General features: G+C 43.3%; 1 protein-coding gene across 2 annotated transcripts in view; it reads left to right on the plus strand.

The window, feature by feature from the left end:
• Window positions 1-765: 765 nt before the first annotated feature.
• Window positions 766-24,909, plus strand: part of ZC3HAV1 (zinc finger CCCH-type containing, antiviral 1) — a 62,814-nt gene continuing 38,670 nt past the window's right edge. Inside the window, exons 1-3 of one of the 2 annotated variants that reach the window (XM_067042055.1) lie at window positions 766-813; window positions 983-1,325; window positions 23,486-23,621. In XM_067042055.1, coding sequence (XP_066898156.1) covers window positions 1,018-1,325; window positions 23,486-23,621 — 444 coding nt within the window. In that variant the 5' untranslated portion in view covers window positions 766-813; window positions 983-1,017. Of the gene's footprint in view, window positions 814-922; window positions 1,326-23,485; window positions 23,622-24,909 lie in introns of those variants that run through there. The other variant, XM_059074887.2, reaches the window with a different exon arrangement.

Consider the following 24,909-nt stretch of genomic DNA (forward strand, 5'->3'; position numbering starts at 1 on the left):
GTTCAAATGTTCTCACTTTATACCAACTCCGGGGGTCCAAGTGAGTCCCCCCTAGGGGAAAAGGTCTTGTCCAAATATCCAAAAAGAGGAACCTATCTGAAGCCTTGGGGTATGTCTAAGCATGCCTGCCCGACTGTGACTGATTGCTATCAGGGTTAAGTGGTGATTAAGCGGTGTCTGGGGTACCTCTGTTAGCGACTATAGACAGGCAAGAATGTGTCAAGAAGTGGTTCTTCAAAGAGCTCATAAGAAGGCAAAAGAGAGGGAGAGCAATAATCGTTGTCCTTTGAGAACGAAGGGTGGTGTGAGAGAAAGTTCACATTGGTTCTGGCCAGGCGGACCACGGTCTGGGGGCCAGATTTGGGGAACCTCAGGTTCCCAGGCTCCAGCTTGTAGGCTGTGTTTACTCAAATTATTTCCTCAAATAGAGTGAAGGATAACAATATCTAACTCGTGGAGTTGTGAAGATTCACTAATACCGGAGGCAGGGCGACGGGCTCGGAGCAAGCGCTCACTTGGGTCTGTTCTTTCCGGGAACGGGTGGGGTAGAGAACGTAGGACTCCTCAAGGGAACTTCCAAGACTCGCGTCATTCGTCACTTTGGCTGGTTTATAAAAACTCCACCAGAGCCCCGACATCAGCTTTTAGTTTCTGTTCTTTCCGAAGAAGCCTCTCGGTGCCCAGCTGGGGAACCTGACCCTCGAGGAGCCGTCCGGTGGTCGCCGCAGTCGTCGGCAGATTAGCCCGCGCTTGTTCGCCCTCTTTCCACTAGGTTACCGTCGCGATTGACTTTAAATCTGACACAGGGACCAGGTCGGTGAGATTTGGCCTCTCGACCCAAGCTTACTGGGAAACCGAAACCGCTGGGCTCGGCTAGCGGCGGCGGAGAGCGCACGCTCCCTCGCCCGGGGCGCGCCCAACCCGCGCGCCGCCCGTGCCCGCCCCCGGGACTCAAAGTAAGTTTCGATTCTCCCTGGAGCAGAGTCTCGTGCCGCGGCCAGGCCAGCGCAGTGCGCCATGGCGGACCCGGGGGTATGCTGCTTCATCACCAAAATGCTGTGCGCCCACGGGGGCCGCATGGCCTTGGAAGCGCTGCTCGACGAGATGCAGCTTTCCGAGGCGCAGCTCTGCGAGGTGCTGGAACAGGCCGGGCCCGACCGCTTCGTGGTGTTGGAGACGGACGGCAAGGAAGGGGTCATCCGGTCCGTGGTGGCCACCACTCGAGCCCGGGTCTGCCGTCGCAAGTACTGCAACAAACCCTGCGGAAACCTGCACCTCTGCAAGCTCAACCTGCTGGGCCGGTGCCACTATTCGCAGTCGGAGCGGTGAGTGCCCTGGGAGGGAGGGGTGTCTCCCCGGGTCCCGGTCTGGGAGGACGGTCGCGGCTGCTGCTCCGTGAGGGGCGCGCCCTCGCGGGGACCTCGCACCCGATGCCTCTTCCTCCAGCCGCTCACTCCTCTGCTTCCCTTCTTGTTGGGCCCGCGCTTCTGCTCTCGAAAGTTCCCTTCCCTCCAGCTCCTTCAGACCTTCCTTCGAATATGGCTAGCGCGCTGCTGCCCCGGTGAACACTACGATTAACTCCCCACCTCCATAAGGGTAAAGTACTTTTGGGCAAGCCACGGCCTAGACTATTTGGATGCAGGTTTGGGAACGAAAGAAAATGCCTCCATTCTCTGGAATCTTGAGTCTTTCCCTCTCTGCTACCTTACCCCCTAGGTATTGTATGGTCTTCCCAGCCCCGCAGCCGGCTCGACCCGGGATCTGTCTCCATCGCTGCGAGCTGCGGGTCTCTGCTTGGCCTTCCTTTTCCAAGCGCCTCCTTTGCCCTCATTATCACTTTTCTGATATCTGACTCTAGCACGCACCACCAAGACCAGAATGGTTCTATTCAAGGTTACCAATGACGGGTCCTTTTCCAGAGCTCCTTTCCCGTGGGCCCCGCGGTGGCCTGCACCGCTGACCGCCTACCCTTGGGACCACTTTGAAACAGTGTGCCATATCTCCCAGGCAGCTGCTTCTGTGTTCCCACTTGTTTTTTTTTTTTTTTGATTCCTGAATATAGGTGTGCCCCAAGGTTTCAGTTAAGCCTTTTGATGTACCTGTGTTCTAGGTCTCTCCCCGAGAACCCTCACTTTCTTGGGTTTAGTCGTCACATCTACAAAGATGGCTTCCTTGTGTACATCCGCTGCCCCGGCCTTCCTACTGCTCTAGGTTCTTCATCTCCAGGGGTATGAGAAGCATCTGCACCTGAATATGCTGCCAGTCTCTGTCGAACTCATCTTCTTTCCCCCAGGGCAGGGTCTGTGACACTCCCCCCCCAACCCCCAAACTCTTCTTCCTCCTTCCTAATACCTTAAACACCCAGTTCTTTTATTGACCTCTCCCATCCCTTCCCTGTCTGGTTCCTACTTCGCATCTCCCTTCTAGATGAATGCCTTGTTGAATTAATGAATGATTTTCTCTGACCATAATCTTTCTCCCCATCTTTCCTATCCGTATGTACTTCTGCTAAATTATTTTTCTTGTTGTAGTACTTGTCACACTTCCTCCATCCTTAAAAACTTTAAGTGGTGTCTTAGTGTCCAAAATGGTGGTCATCAAACTTTTCAGCATGCGCTTTTTAGCGAAAAACTTTAGATTACTCACTCGCAATACTTGTATGATAAAACATACAAAAGACAGATGTTTTAAATGGATGTGGTAGATGAGATAATTTTTTTAAAAAATTTGTTTAGAGCAAAACTAAAATTTTAAAAATATGCTCCATTGTTATTAAAAAGAAATATTTCTGAGTTTCAGGAAGTTATGTGTATGGAAGGAGTCATCTAAGTCGGCAAATAAAATCAGGAAGGAGGAAAAGAAGGTAGAGAATAGAAAAAAGGAAGGAACATTCTAGCACTCTACCGAATAACAATGGAGATGGAAGGCTTTGTTATCATTTCTGTTGTGAAAAATTCTTCACCAGTTAGTGTTGGCTATTAGTTTTATATACACAGGCTTCTTATCTTTTAATTTTTTACTATGAATATTTTCAACATACACTAAAGTAAAGAAAACCCTATGTGCCCATCGGTTCAACAGTTTTCAAAGTACAGTAAGGCCAGTCTTGGTTCATTTATTCTCCTCTCCCCATCCCTGTCCCCAACTCAAACGTGTTATTTTAAACCAAATGCCAGAGATTATTTGCTTTGTAAATACTTTAGTATCTCCAAAGATTAAAGACTCTATTTTATTAGTATAACCACAGTACAATGATCACTCTTTTTACGATTATATTTTCTTTTTATAAATGTATTTATTCATTTATTTATTTTTGGCTGTGTTGGGTCTTTGTTGCTGCGCATGGCCTTTCTCTAGTTGCGGCTAGCGGGAGCTACTCTTTGTTGCGGTGCGTGGGCTTCTCATTACAGTGGCGTCTCTAGTTGCGGAGCACCGGCTCTAGGTGCGTGGGCTTCAGTAGTTGTGGCGCGAGGGCTCAGTAGTTGTGGCTCACAGGCTCTAGAGCACAGGCTCAGTAGTTGTGGCATACAGGCTTAGTTGCTCTGTGGCATGTGGGATCTTCCCAGACCAGGGCTCGCACCCGTGTCCCCTGCGTTGGCAGGTGGATTCTTAACCACTGTGCCACCAGGGAAGTCCCTACGATTATAACTTTAATATCATATAATATCCAGTTAGTGTTCAAATTTCTCCGATTGCCCTATACTTGGACTTTAATTTTCAGGGAAAAAAAACCTACACAGTCATAATTCATAATTGTTTTAATATGTTATATATTTAATATATTTAGAAACTGTTTTAATTTGTTACATGCAGTAGGTTTAGAAACTTCAGTTTTTTATTTTATTATTATTATTTTGTTGTTGTTTGCAACTCAAAACCATTTTAAGCTCGTAAGTTGGGTAGTTAACCTGCCCTTTTTTATTTTATTTTATTTTTTTATTTTTTTTTATTTTTATTTTTTTTAAATGTCATTTTATTTTTTTGTTGTTTATTTATTTTTGGCTGTGTTGGGTCTTCGTTGCTGTGTGAGAGCTTTCTCTAGTTGCGGCGAGTGGGGGCCACTCTTCATCGCAGTGCGCGGGCCTCTCACTGTCACGGCCTCTCCCGTTGCGGAGCAGAGGCTCCAGACGCGCAGGCTCAGTAGTTGTGGCTCACGGGCCCAGCCGCTCCGCGGCACGTGGGATCATCCCAGACCAGGGATCGAACCCGTGTCCCCTGCATTGGCAGGCAGATTCTTAACCACTGTGCCACCAGGGAAGCCCCCTTTTTTATTTTAAAAGAGGAATAATATGTTCTATATGAATAATATGGTCTGTAGGAATAATTTGGTCTATGTACGTTTGGGTGGATTCTCTGGAGAATTCATTAGAGTCATTTTTTTTTTTTTTTTTTTTTTAGTTGAGTGATAAATTCTTATTTCTTAAATGTATGGGTCCAGTCTTATTTTTAAAATCTTTTTATATCACTTTTGAGTTTGGGAATTACAAAGTTTTAATCCATTAATGTACATTGTGTCCTCATAATAAGGACCCTTGGGAGAATTCTTCTTCTTTTGCCTAAAAGCCTAGAAAATATATTTTTTTCCCAACTATGTTTTAAAATATTTTCCCTTTCTTAGCAACTTATAAATCCTCATCTTCTAATACTTGACATGTGGGAGTCTAAGGGCTTTCTTTGTGGATAATAAGTTGGTGGGCGCTGTTGACCAGTTGATACCCATGTTGAGGTTACCATTCAGTTTAGTAACTGTTCTCTGTTTGCGTGAGGATAGTTTGCCTTTTGCTGGACTTCTACATTTTCCTCTGTAGTACTATTATTTATAGATGGGATTTCTCCTATCAGTTCTGCTGTTCCGGTCTTTTCTCTTGTGTTGCTTTTATTTTTTAAATTTTTTAAATTTTTGACCGTGTTGGGTCTTCATTGCTGTGCGTGGGCCTTCTCTAGTTGCGGCGAGCGGGTGCTACTCTTCATTGTGGTGCGTGGGCTCCTCGTTGCAGTGGCTTCTCTTGCTGTGGAGCTCGGGCTCTAGGTGTGCAGTCTTCAGTGGTTGTGGCACTCGGGCTCAGTAGTTGTGGTACACTCGTTTAGTTGCTCCCCGACCTGTGGGATCTTCCTGGACCAGGGCTTGAACCCGTGTCCCCTGCATTGGCAGGCGGATTCTTTTTTTTTTTTTTTTTTTTTTTTTTTTGCCGTACGCGGGCCTCTCACTGTTGTGGCCTCTCCCGTTGCGGAGCACAGGCTCCGGACGCGCAGGCCCAGCGGCCATGGCTCACGGGCCCAGCCGCTCCGCGGCCCCTGCATCGGCAGGCGGATTCTCAACCACTGCGCCACCAGGGAAGCCCTGGCAGGCGGATTCTTAACCACTGTGCCACCAGGGAAGTCTCTCTGATGTTGCTTTTAACTATACATTTTAGTTGACAACAGGGCTTGCTTCACTACTGGATAATTAGTTTTGGTCCATCATTTGGGGTATTTCTATTTGCTTTGCTGAAACATACGCCCACACATGGAGTTCTAATCCCAGTTCTGGCACAAATAATAACTACCATTTGTTGAACAAATAACTGTCTACCAAGTACTATGATAAGCACTTTAGAGATGGTATCCAAGTTTGTCTCTACTGTGATTCCTGAGGTAGGTGTTGTAAGTCCCATCTTTTTAAAAAAAATATATTTATTTAATTAATTTATTTGGCTGCATCTGGTCTCAATTGTGGCACATGGGCTCTTCGTTGCAGCTCGTGGGCTTCTCTCTAGTTGTGGCGTGCGGGCTCTAGAGCGTGTGCGGGCTCAGTAGTTGCAGCTTGCAGGCTTAGTTGCCCTGCAGCATGTGGGATCTTAGTTCCCTGACCAGAGATCTAACCCATGTCCCCTGCACTGGAAGGCGGATTCTTAACCACTGGACCACCAGGGAAGTCCCTAAGTCCCATCTTAATGTAAGGTAACTTAGGCCTAGAGCTGTTTAGAATTTTACCAAAGATCACATAGCTGATAGCTGGCAAAGTTAGTGTTGAACCCAGATCTGCATGACTTCTTAACGTAGCTACTGGTGTCGTCAAGTAGCTGTATGAAGTGTGATCTTTCATTAATTCGAGGTCAAGATATTGTTTTGCAAGCATGATTTCTGTTTAACTGTTTAAAGCAGGCTGTCTGTCTTCAACTAGCCTTGTGGTTTCTGCTAATGTGGGTGTTTCCTCTGGGCTCTTTCCTGTTTGTATGCCTTTCCCATTTGCATAACTGAAACTTTAGATGGGGGTGGGTAGATAGGAAGAAAACTAATTGGCAATTTCATAAATTGAAAAAAAAAAACAACCAAAAACATGCAAAGAGTAGTACAACAAGCATCAGAGTATATATATTCTGAGTATATAATGAAAGCTATACTATATAAAAGAATATATAGTATAATAAGCTTATAATTCACCTCCCAGAATAAATATTTACATTTCCATTTTTGCTATTTTTATTTTAAAATAAAATAAATACCAGGGGCTTCCCTGGTGGCACAGTGGTTGAGAATCCGCCTGCCGATGCAGGGGACACGGGTTCGTGCCCCGGTCCGGGAAGATCCCACATGCCGCGGAGAGGCTGGGCCCGTGAGCCATGGCCGCTGAGCCTGCGTGTCCGGAGCCTGCGCTCCGCAATGGGAGAGGCCACAACAGTGAGAGGCCCACATACCACACAAAAAAAAATAATAATAAAAAATTAAAAAAAAATAAAAAAATAAAAATAAAAATAAAAATAAAAATAAAAATAAAAAAAAAATAAATACCATAACAGGCCTAAGGTTATTGTATTTTTTTTCTCTTCCCTAGTCTCATTTCCCTCTTTCCCCAGAAGCAACTTCAATCATGATTTTGGGGTGTGTCCTGCCCTTCCATGATTTAAAAATTTCCTCTCATATATATTTGTATTCATATACAAAATGTGGTATTGTTTTATGTGTTTTAGAATTTTTACCCAATGTTATGTTTTGAAGATCTATTCATGTTATAAGGATCTAGTTTATTCATCTTAACAGCCATATAGTATTTCATCATATGATTTATACCACAGTTCAGTACCTATTCCTGCAATAATGGGCATTTAGAATATTTCTAATTTTTTGCTACAAAAAAGCATGCTGCCAAGAACTATTCATTCTCTTGGTGGTCATGGCAAGAGCTTCTCCAAGGTAGATGATTAGGAAATGGAATTGCTGGGTTCAATTCTTGCACAGCTTCAACTTTTCAGGATTCTGACAAATCAGTGTAGTAAAAGTGGTTGTACCAATTTACATTTTCAAGTTTGATGTCTCAGTTTCCCCGTTTTATAGCCAACTAGCACTTAGTATTATCAGATTTTTTTGATTTATGCCAATCTGAAGGGTAGGGTATACAATGATATCTCATTAAAGTTTTTTTATGTGATATTTAAGTCATATGAGACTGTATAAAGCATACAGTGAATATGTGTACCCACAAATCAGCTTCAGAAGTAAAATATTACTCAGTTAAAACCCCCTGAGTTCTCACCTTTGATCATCTCCCCAGTTTTAGAGGTGATAACTAGAGATAAACATACCAGCTTTAGGTGCGATTGACTAATAAACATTGTTTATATTTAAGGTGTACAATGTGATACTTTGTTATATGTATATGTATACATTGTGAAGTGATTCCCTCAGTCAAGCTGATTAACCTATTTATCACCTCATCTATTTACTCCCTTTTTTTTTTTTTTTTTTTTTTTTTTATGGTATGCGGGCCTCTCACTGTTGTGGCCTCTCCCATTGCGGAGCACAGGCTCAGTGGCCATGGCTCACGGGCCCAGCTGCTCCGCAGCATGTGGGATCTTCCCGAACCGGGGCATGAACCCGTGTCCCCTGCATCGGCAGGCAGATTCTCAACCACTGCACCACCAGGGAAGCCCTACTCACATTTTTTTGATGGTGAGAACACTTAAAAAAAAAAAAAAAAATTTATTTATTTTTGGATGCATTGGGTCTTTGTTGCTGTGTGCGGGCTTTCTCTAGTTGTGGCGAGTGGGGGCTATTCTTCGTTGTGGTGCGTGTGCTTCTCACTGCAGTGGCTTCTCTTGTTGCAGAGCATGGCTCTAGATGCGCAGGCTTCAGTAGTTTTGTCACTTGGGCTCCGTAGTTGTGGCTTGTAGGCTCTAGAGTGCAGGCTCAGTAGTTGTGGTGCATGGGCTTAGTTGCTCCACGGCATGTGGAATCTTCCCGGGCCAGGGATCCAACTCATGTCCCCTGCATTGGCAGGTGGATTCTTAACTACTGCACCACCAGGGAAGTCCCTGATGGTTAGAACACTTAATATCAGCACTCTTAGCAAACTTCAAGTATACAATATTTATTATCAACTGTGGTCATCATGCTGTACCTTAGATCTCCAGAACTTATTCATCTTATAACTGAAAGTTTGTACCCTTTTACCAACATACACCCTCCCCCACCCAGATCCCTGGCAACTACCATTCTATTCTCCTTTTCTACGTATTTGACTTTCTTAGATTCCATGTATAAGTGAGATCATGCAGGGTTTTGTTTTGTTTTGTTTTATTTTTCTGTGTCTGTCTTGTTTCACTTAGCATCATGTCTTTTAGGTTCAAGCATGTCACATATGGCAGAATTTCCTTCTTTTCATGGTTGAATAATATTTCATCTTATACATATAAACCACATTTTCTTTATCCATTCATCTGTGGATGGACACTTAGCTTGTTTCCATATCTTGGCTATTGTGAGTAATGCTACATTGAACTTGGGAGTGCAATATTTCTTCGAGATACTGATTTCATTTCCTTTGGATATATATCCAGAAGTGGGATTGCTGGATCATATGGTGTTCTATTTTTAATTTTTTGAGGAACTCCATACTGTTTTCCATAATGGGCATACCAATTTACAATCCCACAACACTGTTCTGCATTTGATATTTATTTTTCCCACACATTTATTATTTTTCTACATGTGTTTATTTCTTTTTTAATTTTAATTTTATGTTAAAAACATTTATTTATTTATTTATTTGGCTGTGCTGGGTCTTAGTTGCGGCACATGGGATCTTTGTTGCTGCATGCGGGATTTTCGTTGTGGCATGTGGGATCTTTTTTTCGGTCGCAGCATGCAGGATCTTTAGTTGTAGCATGTGGGATATTTAGCTGCGGCATGCAGGATCTTTTAGTTGTGGCGTGTGGGCTCTTTAGTTGCAGCATGCAGGCTCTTTTAGTTGTGACATGCAGGATCTAGTTCCCTGACCAGGGATTCAACCCGGACCCCCTGCATTAGGAGCACGGAGTCTTAACCACTGGACCACCAGGGAAGTCCCTACATATGTGTTTATTTCTTTTATTTTTATTTTATAAATTTTATTTATTTATTTTAGTCTGCATTGGGTCTCTGTTGCTGCGCGTGGGCATTCTCTAGCTGCGGCGAGTGGGGGCTACTCTTCGTTGTGGTGCGCGGGCTTCTCATAGCAGTGGCTTCTCTTGTTGTGGAGCATGGGCTCTAGGCACATGGGCTTAAGGAGTTGTGGCACGCAGGCTCAGTAGTTGCGGTGTGCGGGCTGTAGAGCCCAGGCTCAGTAGTTGTGGCGCACGGGCTTAGTTGCTCTGTGGCATGTGGGATCTTCCCGGACCAGGGATCGAACCCACATCCCCTGCATTGGCAGGCGGATTCTTAACCACTGCGCCACCAGGGAAGTCCCCATATGTTTATTTGTAAGCAACATTTAGGATTATTTTGTCTGTTTTCAAGCCTATAAGTTACATCAATACTAAGTATGCAAATACTTGCTTTATTTTGCTCCTGTTTGCACAGTATAATGTTTCTGAGACTCACCTCTAATATACAAAGCCCTGTTTCTGTACCACCTTGAGGCCTGGGCAAGATGGACTTCTGCCCTGGGCCCTCTGCTTTACAGGTCGTATTCCAGCCCAACTGTATACCTACTCACTTATTGAGGAGTCTGGGGTTAAGAAATCGTGCTCATCTAGAACCAGTGGCCTCCATCTGTGGCCCCTACCCCTGTTCTAGACTATGCTCTGGGTTCCCAGGACCCTAGAATTTCCCAAGCCCACTTCCAGGGCCGGAGTGGGCTTCTTCCCTGGGTCTTCCTACACGTGGAAGGGATTTGGATGTGCAGGTGGGCATGTTCCTTGCCTCTGTATGATGCTGCTGGCAATGTGGGACAGAGCCTTACGGGGGGAAGAGAAGAGGTGGGCTGGAGTGGGGAGCAGGAGCTGTCTTTCTCTCCTCGTTTTTTTTTTTGTTTTGTTTTTTTTAACTTTTTGGCTGCACCACACAGCATCCGGGATCTTAGCTCCACACCAGGTATCGAACTTGCGCCCCCTGCAGTGGAAGCACAGAGTCGCAACTGCTGGACCACCAGGGAATTCCCGGGGGCTTTCTTTCTTCATTTTACTACATCCTATTCATAGAGCTCAAAGGAATCTGAGCATTCTAAATTCAAACTTGGCCTTCCGGGTCATTATGAAAGTATGTTCGTCAAGATAGGAAGAGAGAATACATACATACATACATATATATGAACATATTTTATTGAACCGTTTCTTAGCTTGATTAATTACTTTGAAATGTTTAGATATTTGGTGCATGGGCCTCCATTTTATCATGCCTCAAATCCCACAAATTTTAGGAGAGGGACTGCTCTAGTTCTTTCTTTTATAAACAATAGCTTTCTTTTGTACAAACGTACACAATTTATATATCAATTTTCTTGTTATTAAAATATAGATTGTTTTCAGTTTTTTGCTATTACAAACTGTAGTGTTTTGGTATATCTTTCCTTGTGTAGATGTGCAAAAGTTACCTAGGTATCTAGTACCAGATTTCCCATATTTAAGCTTTAGGAGACAATACCAAATTGTTTTCCAGGTTTGTATACCAAGGTTTACTCCCACCAGAAAAATACGAGCATTCCCGTGTTTCATATCTTTACCAATTGATGTCATCAGCCTTTTACAAATTGTGCCAATATAAGGAATGTGAAATTGTGCTTCATTGTGTTTTAATTAATTTATTTATATTATTATAAGTAATTATTAATAAATATATTATTATAAATAATTATTAAATATATTATTATATAATATATAATAATTATTATAATTATATTATAATATAAACAATATATTATATTACAGCCTATAATATAATAATTATATTATATATTATATATATTATATAAATAAATATAATTATGATTATATTTTAATTATAATGAAAATTATTATAAATATATAAATATTATTATTTATATTAGATTATTTATTTGCTTATTATTTATTTATTTTATTTATTTATGCTGTGAGGCATGTGGGATCTTAATTCCCAGACCAGGGATCAAACCCGCGCTCCCTTCAGTGGAAGTGCAGAGTCTTAACCACTGAACCACCAGGGAAGTCCCTCACTGTGGTTTTAATTCTTTATATATTCTCGGTCTCTGGCCCTTTTAAGTCGTGACGCTTGATTAAAAAGTTTAAAAAACATTTTTATATACAATTTTTAAAGTTATTTTCCATTTATAATTACTACAAAATATTGGCTGTGTTCCCTGTCTTACACCCAATAGTTTGTACCTCCTACTCCCCCACCTCTATATTCTACCCCCGACCAATGGCAACCATTGGTTTATTCTCTGTATCTGTGAGTTTGCTTCTTTTTTAATATATTCACTAGTTTGTTGTATTTTTTAGACTCCACATATAAGTGATATAATAGAGTATTTGTCTTTTCTGTCTGACTTACTTCACTTAGCATAATGCCCTCCAAGCCCATCTATATTGCAGCAAATGGCAAAATTTCATTCTTTTTTATTGCTGAGTAGTATTCTGTTGTGTATATATTCTACATCTTCTTTACCCATTTATCTGTTGATGGACATTTCGGTTGCTTCCATATCTTGGCAATTGTAAATAATGCTGCTGTGAAAGTTGGGGTGCATGTATCTTTTCAAATTAGTGTTTTTCTCTTTGTCAGATATATACCCAGTAGTGGAATTGTTGGATCATGTGGTAGTTTTATTTTTAGTTTTTTGAGAGACCTCCATACTGTTTTCCACAGTGGCTGTACCAGTGTACATTCTCACTAACAGTGTACGAGGGTTCCATTTTCTCCACTTCGACACTACAATTTGTTATTTGTGTTCTTTCTGAAAAACATTCTGACAGGTGTGAGATGATATCTCATTGTGGTTTTGATTTGCATTTCCCTGATGATTAGCGATGTTCAGCATCTTTTCATGTGCCTATTGGCCATCTGCATTTCCTCTTTGGAAAAATGTCTATTCAGTTCTGCCCATTTTTTTTTTTTTTTTTTCTTTGTGGTACGCGGGCCTCTCACTGTTGTGGCCTCTCCCGTCGCGGAGCACAGGCTCCGGACGCGCAGGCTCAGCAGCCACGGCTCACGGGCCCAGCCGCTCCGCGGCATGTGGCATCTTCCCGGACCGGGGCACGAACCTGTGTCCCCTGCATCGGCAGGCGGACTCTCAACCGCTGCGCCACCAGGGAAGCCCTGCCCATTTTTTAACTGAGTTGTTTGGTTTTTTTTTGATGTTGAGTTGTATGAGCTGTTTATATATGTTGGACATTAATCCCTTATTGGTCATAACATTTGCAAATATTTTCTCCCATTCAGTAGGTGTCTTTTTGTTTTGTTGATGATTTCCTTTGCTGTTCAAAAGCCTTTAAATTTGATTAGGTTCCATTTGTTTATTCTTGCTTTTATTTCCTTTACTTTAGGAGACAGATCAAAAAACAATTGCTGCAGCATAATGCTTGTTTTATTTATTTATTTATTTTTGGCTGTACCAGGCAGCTTGTGGAATCTTATTTCCCCAACCAGGGATCGAACCCAGGCCCTTGGCAGTGAAAGTGCAGAGTCCTAACCATTGGACCGCCAGGGAATTCCCAGTGCTTCTTTTTCCAGTTTGTCTTATGTGGTGTCTAATTCTTACTTGTTGCTTCTGTTGGCATTTTTCTTTTTCTGTCCACTTAGCACTCTATTTTTGTCTATAATTGCCTTTACTGTATTTAATTTTTTATCATAAAGTGTACAGTTCAATGGCAATAAGTACATTCATGATGCTGTGCAACCATCACCACTATCTTGTTCCAGAACATTTTCATCATCCCCAAAAGAGGCTCCACACCCATCCACAGGCACTCCTCATGATTCCTTCTACCCAGCCCCTGGCGACCTCTATTCTTCTTTCTGTCTGCATGGATTTGCCTGTTCTGGATGTTCCCTCTAAATGGAATCATCCAGTATTTGTCCCATTGTGTTTGGCTTCTTTCACTTAGCATATGTGTTCAAGGTTTGCCTTTTACTCTTGCATGTTGCGTGTCATTTGAGGGGGTGTATTTACCCAGGAGGAGTCTTCTTGGACGTCTCCTTTGTTCCTGATTGTGCTGTGTCCATGGAGTCTCCTTGTCAGGCTGATGGCCTTAGAGACATGCTGCTTTCTGTGACGTCACAGCACGAAGGGGTGTGTGCCCCATAAGAATCATTTGGGAATTTCTGCTCTCCTTTCAGATTTGCTTCATATTTATTTGAATTTGATCAAATTTGACATTCAATTTCTGCAGCCTTCTGCAAAAATTAAACTAAGAAACTTAATAAGTGATACTGTGAAACATGATAAACAATCTTAAATAAGTGACAAGCATCTGATAACAAAATATTTTCTACTCTTTACGTAATGTGGAGATGGCAGAATTAAAGATTTAAAATAAGTATAGATTTGTTTTCCGTCCATAAAAAGTTTCTGATTTGATTACTGCTAAAAAGTGTTGCATTCCTCCAAGGCCTGATCACATTTATTTCCAAACTGGTGTCTGTGATCTTTACCTAGATGCTACTTTGGAATTGACAAAGGCCCCAAGACGGTGGTGGAAAAGGAGTAAAAGAATCTAGAAGAACCTAGGATTTCAAGTCCATTGAGAAATCAGTTTAACCAAATTGGGGCACGAGAGTTAGACTCAGTTTGAGAGAAGAAAGTGGAGACCTAATTCATGATCTTTTAATGCTTCCCCACTAAGAAGAGATTTTAAGATGTTTCAGACCAGTGACTTCCCTGGCGGTCCAGTGGTTAAGACTCCATGCTACCACTGCAGGGGGCATGGGTTCCATCCCGCATGCCTCGTGGCCAGGAAAAAAAAAAAAAAAATGTTTTAGACCAATTCAGAGCTTCAGGTTAAGAGAGGTCATCTGGGGAAGTAGTTTGCAAACATTTTGATTCCTCACCCCTGTCATTAGAGAACATTCTCAGCATGTACTCCTATTATGTATCTATTTATTTAAAAACCGTATGATGTATAACTTTTACTTTGTGTATTAAATATTTATTAATTTGTTACCTTTTAAAAGAACTTTAAAATCAACTTTTGAGGTATGATTTACATACAATAAAATATACCCATTTAAAGCGTACAGTTTGAGGAGTCTTTGAAGAGTCGTAACAAATGGGTATACCCATGTAACCATCATCATGATCAAGATACAGAAAATTTTCATCAGTCCTAAAGGTTCTCTTATGCCCCTTCTAAATTAACCAATTAATCCTTCCTAATCCTTCATCTCTTTCAGCCCAGGCAATAATTTTTTACTTTCTTAGATACAAAATAAATATAAAGAGTTGTAACATTTATTTCCCACACCTTGATGGGTTGATTTTGGGTTGCCCCTGTGGTATAGTAGGTACCCAGCTTTGGAGCAATACTTCTCAGGCTTTGATGTATATCTGAATCACTTGGGGAGAGCTTATTAAAATGTGGATTCCTAATCACACAACAGAAATTCTGGTTCAGAAGGGATGAATGGGGGCCTTGGAATTTGTGTTTAACCATCACCCTAAGGATTCTCTTGCAGGGGTTCCGGAACCACGCTTTCAGAAACAGTATCTATAGATGTGCTTCCTGGGAGACTGCAAATGCAAGTTTTATGTGGCTTTAGAGTTTGAGGGAGTCAAAGAAAAATGCATTCTTTAGTGCTGAGTGAGCATATGATAAAAAAAGTGTTGCATTCCTCCAAGGTTAGGGTGACATGTCTCTAACTGTTATATGATAGAACCACAGGACATAACAGGAAACCTCAGACATTCTACCCACGACGTCAACAAATATTTATTGTGTCACCAAAAGTAGGCTATTCTAGAAGCTTCTGCCCCTTTCTCACTGAAAGAATCCTCAAACACCATTAACCAGTTAATTCATCTTTCTCCCTAGTTTACTTTTAATAGTCTTCTTAACTTCCAAAGGGATTTATGTTGGGAAGTGTGGCAGAGGTAGAAGAGGCGTGTTCAAGGAGGGAAGCCTTGTGTGACCTACTGTCTCTAATCAAGATTTTGGTGGGAATTCTCTGGTGGTCCAGTGGTTAGGACTCCATGCTGCCAATACAGGAGGCAGGGGTTCGACCCCTAGTCGGGGAACTAAGATCCCACATGCCCTGTGGCATCTCCTGCCCTTCACTCTCTTCACTTCCTGTGCTTTTTCTCAGTCCTGATGTGGACTTAGGGCCATGGTCCCAAACTTTTGCTGCACACTGGAATCACTTGAGGAATTTAAAAAAAAATACTGATGCCCAGCTCCTACCCCTGGACATTCTGAGTTAATTGGTATAGGGTATGACTTGGGCATCAGGGTTTTTAAAAAGTCCCCGGGTAGTTCTAATGGGCAGCAGAGTTTGAGAACCACTGATGAAAAGGACCAGAGAAATCAGTCAAACTGGGGAGATTGCCTACAGTATTGTGGCACCTGCATTGTTTGCCTTACTCTTGGTACAGTTATAGGTTACAATCAGTTCCTCGGCCCCCCACCTCTCCCATCCTCAGCGGGCCTGGTCCCCTCTTGTTGCCCCCTGCAGCCCAGAGTCTTGCAACCTACCAGCTGCATTCCCCTTGCCTGGCTGGGGCCCTCGGCCATCTGCATCTGGGGCTAATCACGATCAGTCAGGGGGCGTCCTCTTCTTTGCGCGTAGTGTGTTCTGGGTAATACAGTTGTGGTTAAAGCAGGTCGATTTCTTTGGCTCCACCCCTTCTCTTCCCTGACTTTGTTCCTTACCCTGTTCCTGTGCTCTCTGCTGGTCTACTCTGGTTCTCCCCCATCTGACTAGGGGTTCCACATTCAGTGAACCATCCCTGCCTCTAGTAACCGGTAATTTAATCTCCAACGTCAGAAGTACAAACATAGAGAGGATAGGAGTCTCATGACTTTAATACTTTTCAGGGTTGGTTTTGTTTGGTGACGTTTTATTCTTTAGGTGAGTGTTCTCTAGATTTTATCTTTCACACATCCTGGTTCCTTTTTTGCCTGGCTTGAATCATGATGAGCTATTTCCTGTCTTCTATACAAATTGACTAGCTCTTTGATTTTGTCCACCCTCCCACATGAGGTGTTGGAGAACAGAGCAGGTGAGTAGGAGAAGAGAAGGGGTATTTTGTTACAAATGATTGTCAAAAAAACAAGACTCTCCTAAAGGTTATCTTTTTCCCGTTTGTGTGATTGTGGAGCCCGGGGTTACGTTTGCTGACTTGTGAAGTGCTAGAGTTGACACGTGTGAGTATCTAGTTCAGGAACCTAGCTTAGAATTTCATGTGACAGGCCCGGCCAGCAATCCCAGGCTGGACTGCACATTGGAATCATCTGGGGTCTTACGTCCTGTCAAAGGAAATCAGTCTCTTAGGGTGTGGCCCAGGCTTAGGTATTTCTAAGCACTCCCCGGTTGATTATTATGTGTAGCCTGCACTCTGCAGGCTAGACTTCATCTGTGGTTGGGGGGAGCATTAATTGCCAGGGTTAAAGTAACATTTTGTCCTGTGACTGGAAGAGAAGAGTGAAAAAGTCATTTGTTTTTAGGCTTTTGGCTTGAGATTCCTGAGAGACATTCCTGCCTCTTCCAAGGCCATCTTCGCTCTTTTTTTAAAAAAGTTATCACCTTTTATCCCAGCTCATGCTGTTTTAAGTTTATCTGCTCCAAGTGCAGGCAGCATTCTGAAAACACTTGTCTTCCCCTGGGCAGTTCATAATGGATTGTGGGGAAGCTCTTTTCCGTGCCGGGAGGCGGGGAGTCCCTGTGGCTGTGAATCAACCTTCTGCTGAGCCCGTTCTTCTTTGTTGGTGAAGGTAGCCTTGAGCATCCTTGCTCCAAGTGACTGGCAGGTCAGCGTCACCTGGGACCTTGTTAGGAATGCAGATTCTCAGCCCTCACCCCAGACCTACTGATCAGAAACTCTGGGGGGTGGGCCCCAGCAATCTGTGTTCTAACAGACCCTCTAGATGATTCTGATGTGAGCTAGAAGGTTGAGACTCACCCAGCAGGTCTGGGATGGGGCCTGAGAATTTGCATTTCTGACCACCTCCTAGGTGATGCTGATCAGGGGACCTCACTTTGACAACCACTGGCTTTGAGAACCCCCAAGAGGCCTTGGGAGACTTTCACACTATTTCCTGGCTAAATCCTCCTAGCGAATATTAGGGACCTGGAGCTGGGACAGAGAGATCAGAAGAAAGTGAGAAGGAAGCTTCTGCATCTTAAACCTGAACATGATCTCTATCAAGCCCTGACCATGATGAGTACTGCTGCTCAACTTGTCTCCACAGTGTCAATCATGAGAAACAGTTTCTTTTTTTTGTTTTTTTGGCCTCACCATGCAGCATGCAAGATCTCAGTTCCCCAGTCAGGGATCAGACCTGCACCTTTGCAGTGGAATTATGGAGTCTTAACCCTTGAACCATCAGGGAAGTCCCTAAGCAACAGTTTCTATCATTTATTGTGTCCCTTCTACACTGCATATGTGATTTATATGCATTCTCTCTCCTCATACCCTACTCTCAATTTTCTACTTAGTGCTAGGGAACAGTAGTTTGAATGATCCAGAATGGCATTTTTTTTTGGTCTGGTTTGGAAAAATTTCAGACATGTCTGTTTTTGTTCATTTTTCCAGATTATGTTTTTATTTGCTTTTTGAGATCTGGGTTCAATTATCAGCTCTTCCTCTTATTTGAGTCACCTTTGATTTCTCATTTTACCCAGCCTCAGTTTCCCAAAGTAAAAAGTAAACTGTTTTCCTCGTGGGTTATAAATAACAGATGCAAGTTCCTGTCACTTAGTAAATATGTAATAAATGTTCGTGTCTGTACTTCTGGTCTTACTCCCCAAATAGGTGAGCACAGACTGCCCTGCCCTGAACAATATGTTGAAATTAGGATGGAGATAAAGCCTCGAACAAGTTGGGAGAATTCTAGGGAATGTGGGAAAACCGAGCAGGGCCTCCCAGGGACAGGGCTGCAGGTTAGAACTCAAGGCTAGATATGACATGCTGCTGACTGAAGCTGGGTTCAAGGTGAGTATTATGGAATCTAGAGGAATGAGTAGTTTGCCTGAGGAGGAAGATGAGAAATGAAAAGCGATCTGGGCCCTCAGACGGGCAACGTCAAGGATCCAGCCAGCGCAGCGTGTGCTGGGCGGGCTCTTCCTACAGGCATGAGTGTCTTGGGTGAGGCTGGCAAAGCCTGGACACTCAGGGCTCCAGGCAGAGGGGTTCTTATTACACTTGTCTGGCTGCCTTTAGTTATGTAGAGGAAATGTTGACGTTCAGGACCTTGGAAGTGCCCCACTGCTCCTTGGCTAGGACAGAGCAGGCACAGGACAGATATGACCGATGCTGTATCTTGCTGGGACCTGGAGAGGGACTGGCTCCTCATCTTTGACCCTAATCTGGCCACAGGAGAGGTACCATAGTCTTGGCTCCGTGATCACAATGTCTGGACTGGAGCTCAAAGGGAAGAAAGGTTCTTAATTCCTCTCAGTTGTCAGATATCTCCGAGCCAGAGGGTAAAACCTGCCTAGCAGCAGGGTGTTTCAACAGGGTCGTTCTCTGTTCCATATCAAGAGGATCACTAACCGCAGTACCCAGTGGAGTGAGATGCCTTGTGAGGTCATGAGGCTCGCACGTACCTGGTAAAGCTCTAATGGAGGGATTTCCTGCTTCGGGCAGGAGGCTGGTCCCCTTCCTGCTGTCGAGGCTCTTCACAGATCTCCTCTCCCGTGGTGGTTGGAGGAGTGATGCGGTGGAGTCCCAGCCCAGCTGCTGAGGGCTCTGGGTCGTGGTGGCTGCTGGGGACCCAAAGTTATCTGAAAGCACAGACCCCAAGAGCAAGTGGAGAGCTGAGGTCAGCTTTATCAAGGAGTGCCAGACACACAGTAGAAGCCAGAACTCCTGGTAGAGAAAGCCAGGAGAGAGCACGCCTGAGAAAACGGCTAAGATACAGGCTGTTGCCAGAGCCTGACCAACTGCCCTTGAATTGTGCATGAAGCAGGGTGCATGGGGGGCTGGCTAGGGTTTAAGGGCTTGGGCAGTGGCTGCCATGGTTGTTGATTCCGATTTTTCTCATGCGGTTCCACGGCTAGATAAGAAGGCAATTCTAGAGTGCTTCAGAAATGCCTTACACGCAGACAGCGTGAATAGTTTGGGACTATTAAAAGTCACTGTTTGGGGCTTCCCTGGTGGCGCAGTGGTTGAGAATCCGCCTGCCGATGCAGGGGACGCGGGTTCGTGCCCCGGTCCGGGAAGATCCCACGTGCCGCGGGGCGGCTGGGCCCGTGAGCCATGGCCGCTGAGCCTGCGCCTCCGGAGCCTGTGCTCTGCGGCGGGAGAGACCACAGCAGTGAGAGGCCCGTGTACCAAAAAAAAAAAAAAAAAAAAAGTCACTGTTTGAATAGTGGCTTTGAAAGAGTAATTCCTAGAGAATAACTTTTATGTAGATGTTTACATTTAAAAAATCATTGTCAATTTCAATAAGATAATTTTGCAGTCATTCGCATTTCTGTTTACTAGTGACAAACAACTAAAACGTAATAGTGGCAACTGATTCATGTTTAATATTTGGGAAATGAGAGAACTTTTGTGTGTGTGTGTGATACGCGGGCCTCTCACTGTTGTGGCCTCTCCCGTTGCGGAGCACAGGCTCTGGACGTGCAGGCTCAGCGGCCATGGCTCACGGGCCCAGCCGCTCCGCGGCACGTGGGATCTTCCCGGACCGGGACACGAACCCGTGTCCCCTGCATCGGCAGGCGGGCTCCCAACCACTGCGCCACCAGGGAAGCCCGAGATACGTATTAAAAGAAAGATTTTAATTCTCAGTAATAAAAATAGAATAAGACTTGAATAAATGAAGAGATATTTTCTGTTCCAGAATCAGAAGATTTAATGTAGTTAAGATGACATAATATCCAATCTAATGTATGGCGTTAACACAAATTAGATTCTCAATATGATCTTTTGTGGAAAGTGACAAAGCCAGAATAAAATTTCTATAGAGGAAATAATAGTTAAGCACACTAAAGAGATTTTTGAAAAGGAGTAAGCCAATAATAGGATAAATTATTCTGTTAATATTTAACACACAGTGCAAAGGACATTTCAGTTGTATGGTATTGAATTCAAAGTAGAACCGTAGATTGATAAAAACATAATAAGGATTCCAGAAGTTCTAAATTTGCTAAAAAGTTAACAAACAATAGTCCTCTATAACAAAATAGTAAGAAAGGAGTCCAATTTAATAGACGTTATGGAGAAAAGTTGATATAAAGCACTTCTGTCCTCCTCTGATGCTGGTTGTCAAAATAAGCTCCAGATATTTTAAAGAATTAAAGTTGAAAATATCTCTTTTAAGGGTGGAACAAAATGGTATAGTTATCCAGCTGTGGTGGAGGACTTAATTTCTCAAGTATTAAAACAGTGGGCTAAATTATTAATGGCGAATTGGAAGGATATGATTGTATAGAACAGCAATCAGATTGTTGAACAACAACAGCCTTAATAAGTTCTTGATCAAAAGGGAAAAATGCAGAACTGAAATACACAAGGCTGGTAAAGATTAGTATTAAAAAATATAAAGAACAGTTATAAATCTGTAGGGTAATACCCCTTCTCCACTAGATAAACAGTTAAAAGATATGAACAAATACTATAAGTAAGAGGAAATGCAAGCATCAAGCCTACATTTGGGAATATTTCAGTCTTGCTAATAATTAAAGTGCAAATTAAAAACATAAGTCTATTTCTTTTCTTTTCTTTTTTGGCTGCACCATGTGGCATGCAGGTTCTAGTTCCCTCACCAGGGATGGAACCTGGGCCCCCTGCATTGGGAGCACCAAGTCTTAACTGCTTGACCACCAGGGAAGCCCCCCATACGTCTATTTCCTACTTACTGAAGGAGCAAAAGTGATAAAACTATGTTAATGTGCTTGTGGGGAAATAGACATGCTTTCAGATTGCTGGTATGTTTTCTGGAGAGCAAGGAGATCAAAATGAAACAGACGCTGCAGGGAAACTGATTGTGTCCTTTGAGGCAATACTCTCAAAGGAATACATCTCAAGAAATAATGTAAAAGAAGAATGTTTGTTTGTACAAAGGTTGTAATGTAGTGAAAATCTGGCCATCGCCTAACCTCCTGACAATTTGACAATGGTTGAGCAAACCGGAAAATATTAAGATCCCATCATATTAGCAACTGTTAAAACCATAAATCTGAGGACGTTGGCGATATTATAGGGAGCATATGTAAGTTAAGTCGAAAGAGTTTGTTAGGTGAACATTGATAACTGTCGCATTATGTTTGTCTAATGAAAACATTGGAACTGTCTGGATTTCTCAATGGTCTAAGTCAGTGCTTGTGGGACTTCAGTGTGATTAAATCATTTGGGGATCTTGTTGAAAGGCGGATTTTGATTCAGTAGAACTTGGGTGGGACCTGACATTCTAAACTTGTGACAAGCTCCCAGATCATGGTGAAGCTGCTGGTTCTCCCGCCACGTTTTTTTTTTTTTTTCTTTTCTTCTTGTGGTACGTGGGCCTCTCACTGCTGTGGCCTCTCCCGTTGCGGAGCACAGGCTCCGGACGCGCAGGCTCAGCGGCCATGGCTCACGGGCCCAGCCGCTCCGCGGCACGTGGGATCTTCCCGGACCGGGGCATAAACACGTGTCCCCTGCACCGGCAGGCGGACTCTCAACCACTGCGCCACCAGGGAAGCCCTCCCGCCACATTTTGAATAGCAAAGATTTAAATCTCTGCCATGCAGTATGGTAACCACTAGTCATGTGTGGCTATTCAAATTTAAATTAATTAAAGTAAAATAGAAAATTTAGTTTCTTAGTCTTATTACCTATATTTCAAGCGTTCATTAGTCATGTATGGCTTACATTTTAGGAAGCTCAGATTATAGAACAATTCCATCATAGAAAGTACTATCAGACCTAGATCATTGGTCTTAAAGTGAAGAGGATTTTTATCTCTTTCTTTGTAGAGTTGTTTGAAATGTACAATTATGAGCTTGTTCCATTCCTTTGTAGTCACAAATCATATCGGTATACACTGGTATGTAAGGCATAGAAGAGAGAAAGCAAGGAACAATTTCATCTAATTTAGTTGGATCAATGGAATTCTCTTTTCGCATTGATTTTATTGTCAATCCACGGATGTGTTATCCTAATTATTCTTTGTCTCTCAATGGGCAGTCATTTCCACTAAATTTGTGTCAGTTTCTTTGCCATTTTTTCCTCATCCTACATTATTAATGTATACTAGAGGAGACATTGTTTGAAGAAGTATTGCAATAATTTAAAGTATACATGTGTGGGGCTTCCCTGGTGGCACAGTGGTTGGGAATCCACCTGCCAATGCAGGGGACACGGATTCAAGCCCTAGCTGGGGAAGATCCCACATGCCGCGGAGCAACTAAGCCCATGTGCCACATTACTGAGCCTGCGCTCTAGAGCCCGTGCGCCACAACCACTGAAGCCCACGCACCACAACTATTGAAACCTGTGCGCCTAGAGCCCGTGCTCTGCAACAAGAGAAGCCACTGCAATGAGAAGCTTGTGCACCGCAGCAAAGAGTAGCCCTTGCTCGCCGCAGCTAGAGAGAGCCTGTGGGCAGCAACGAAGACCCGATGCAGCCAAAATAAATACATAAATAAAGTACACAAGTGTATAATTTGTGAAAAAAATCCTCATATTCCCTTTTCCCATCTAGGTGTTTCATCAATTTATATATATATATATATATATTTTTCCCTCTGTGTGTGTGTGTGTGTGTGTGTGTGTGTGTGTGTGTGTGGTACGCGGGCCTCTCACTGTTGTTGTGGCCTCTCCCGTTGCGGAGCCCAGGCTCCGGACGCGCAGGCTCAGCGGCCATGGCTCACGGGTCCAGCCGCTCCGCGGCATGTGGGATCTTCCCGGACCGGGGCACGAACCCGCGTCCCCTGCATCGGCAGGCGGTCTCTCAACCACTGCGCCACCAGGAAAAACCCCAATTTATATTTTTAAAGTGTACTCTTGAAGCAAGACCAACCTGTATTAGTTACCAAAGGATATGGGCATTGATTTTCATTGAAAAGTTCCCTGGATGATTGCTTTTTCTTTACTTTCTGTGAAGTGGAAACACTGACCATTGTCATCTATTTCCAGGAATTTATGCAAATATTCTCATGAGGTTCTCTCAGAAGATAACTTCAAGGTCCTGAAAAATCATGCACTCTCTGGACTGAACAAAGAGGAATTAGCAGTGCTCCTTCTCCAAAATGACCCTTTTTTTATGCCAGAGGTAAGTTCTAATTCCTTAGTTTGAAAAGCAGGGCGAGTTTTTGGCAGCGTAGCGGCGTGGGTGTGTTGGAATGGGAGCAGAGAAAACTGAGTGCCAGGGCCGGCAGGTGGCAGTCAACAGGTGATTGTTGCTGAGTTATCTGAGAGAGTCCAACAATTTCCTTCCTATTTGAAGTTTTACAAGAATTGGAGGCTGGAATGCTTCCCCCGCTAGGCTTCTAGGGAACGCTGTGCGAGCCAGTGTGATCTGAAGAAATAGCAGTAGGACTAATTGGTGCCTTACATCCGAGTGACCTCCTGGAAGAGGTGGCTTTGGAAGATGACAGGGTGTATTGGTTGAGGCTAAGTTATTGGAACAAAGAGACCTCAAAGTGCGGTGATTCAAATGAAATATTACTTTGTTTCTCTGTTGTTTGTTTGTTGTTCTTTGTTTCACTTGACAGTCTGGATCGGGGGTCATTAAACCATGGTCCATGGGCCAAATCCCACCTGCCACCTGTTTTTGTAGTTTAATTGGAACACAGCCACCCCCATTCATTTATATATTGTCTGTTGCCCCTTTCTCATGCAAGAGTGAGTTGCGTATTTGCAGCAGAGACTGAATGGCCTGCAAAGCCTAAAATATTTACCATTTGACCCTTTACAGAAATAGTTCACTGACTTTTGGTCTTGCCCAGATGTAGGACGGTAGGTATCTGATGGTCAGGCAGCTGGATTCCATGTCATGCAGGGGCTCAGGCCAGTAGGTCAGCCTTATTATCTTATATATAATATATCCATTCTATTATTGGACCAGTAGATAATCTCTGTTCTCTTTTAACATGTGGCTTCCTCCTCCAGGTACAAGGAGACTCTTCTCACTATCATCATTTTCTAACCAACAGGAATGTAGAGAGGGAGGAAGTGAAAGGCAAGCAGCTTTCTTTTTTAAAAGATGCGGCTTGGACATTGTAAAAAGCGCATCTGCTCCATCTCATTCGCCGGAATTTATCACATGATCACACTTAGGTAGAAGGGAGGCTGGGAAATGTAGTTTCTGGCTGGGTAACTAGGTGTCCAGCTAAAACTTGGAAGCTTAGAAGAACTTAGAAGAAAGGTAAGGACAATGGCAGATAATTAACAGACTCATCCCCGCAGGACTATTGACTTGAAAATCAGAGGATGCTGTTTAAAGAATGGTATCTGACCTGAGAAAAACCCTGTGTAGAGAAGTTAGCCTCACACTGAAAGAAAGGCACAGAAACATAATGGAAGACTCAAGTAAAATGGGTGGAAGGGACTGAGATTAA

Source organism: Kogia breviceps, chromosome 9 (assembly GCF_026419965.1).
Source record: "Kogia breviceps isolate mKogBre1 chromosome 9, mKogBre1 haplotype 1, whole genome shotgun sequence".
In the NCBI taxonomy this organism is placed as follows: domain Eukaryota; kingdom Metazoa; phylum Chordata; class Mammalia; order Artiodactyla; family Physeteridae; genus Kogia; species Kogia breviceps.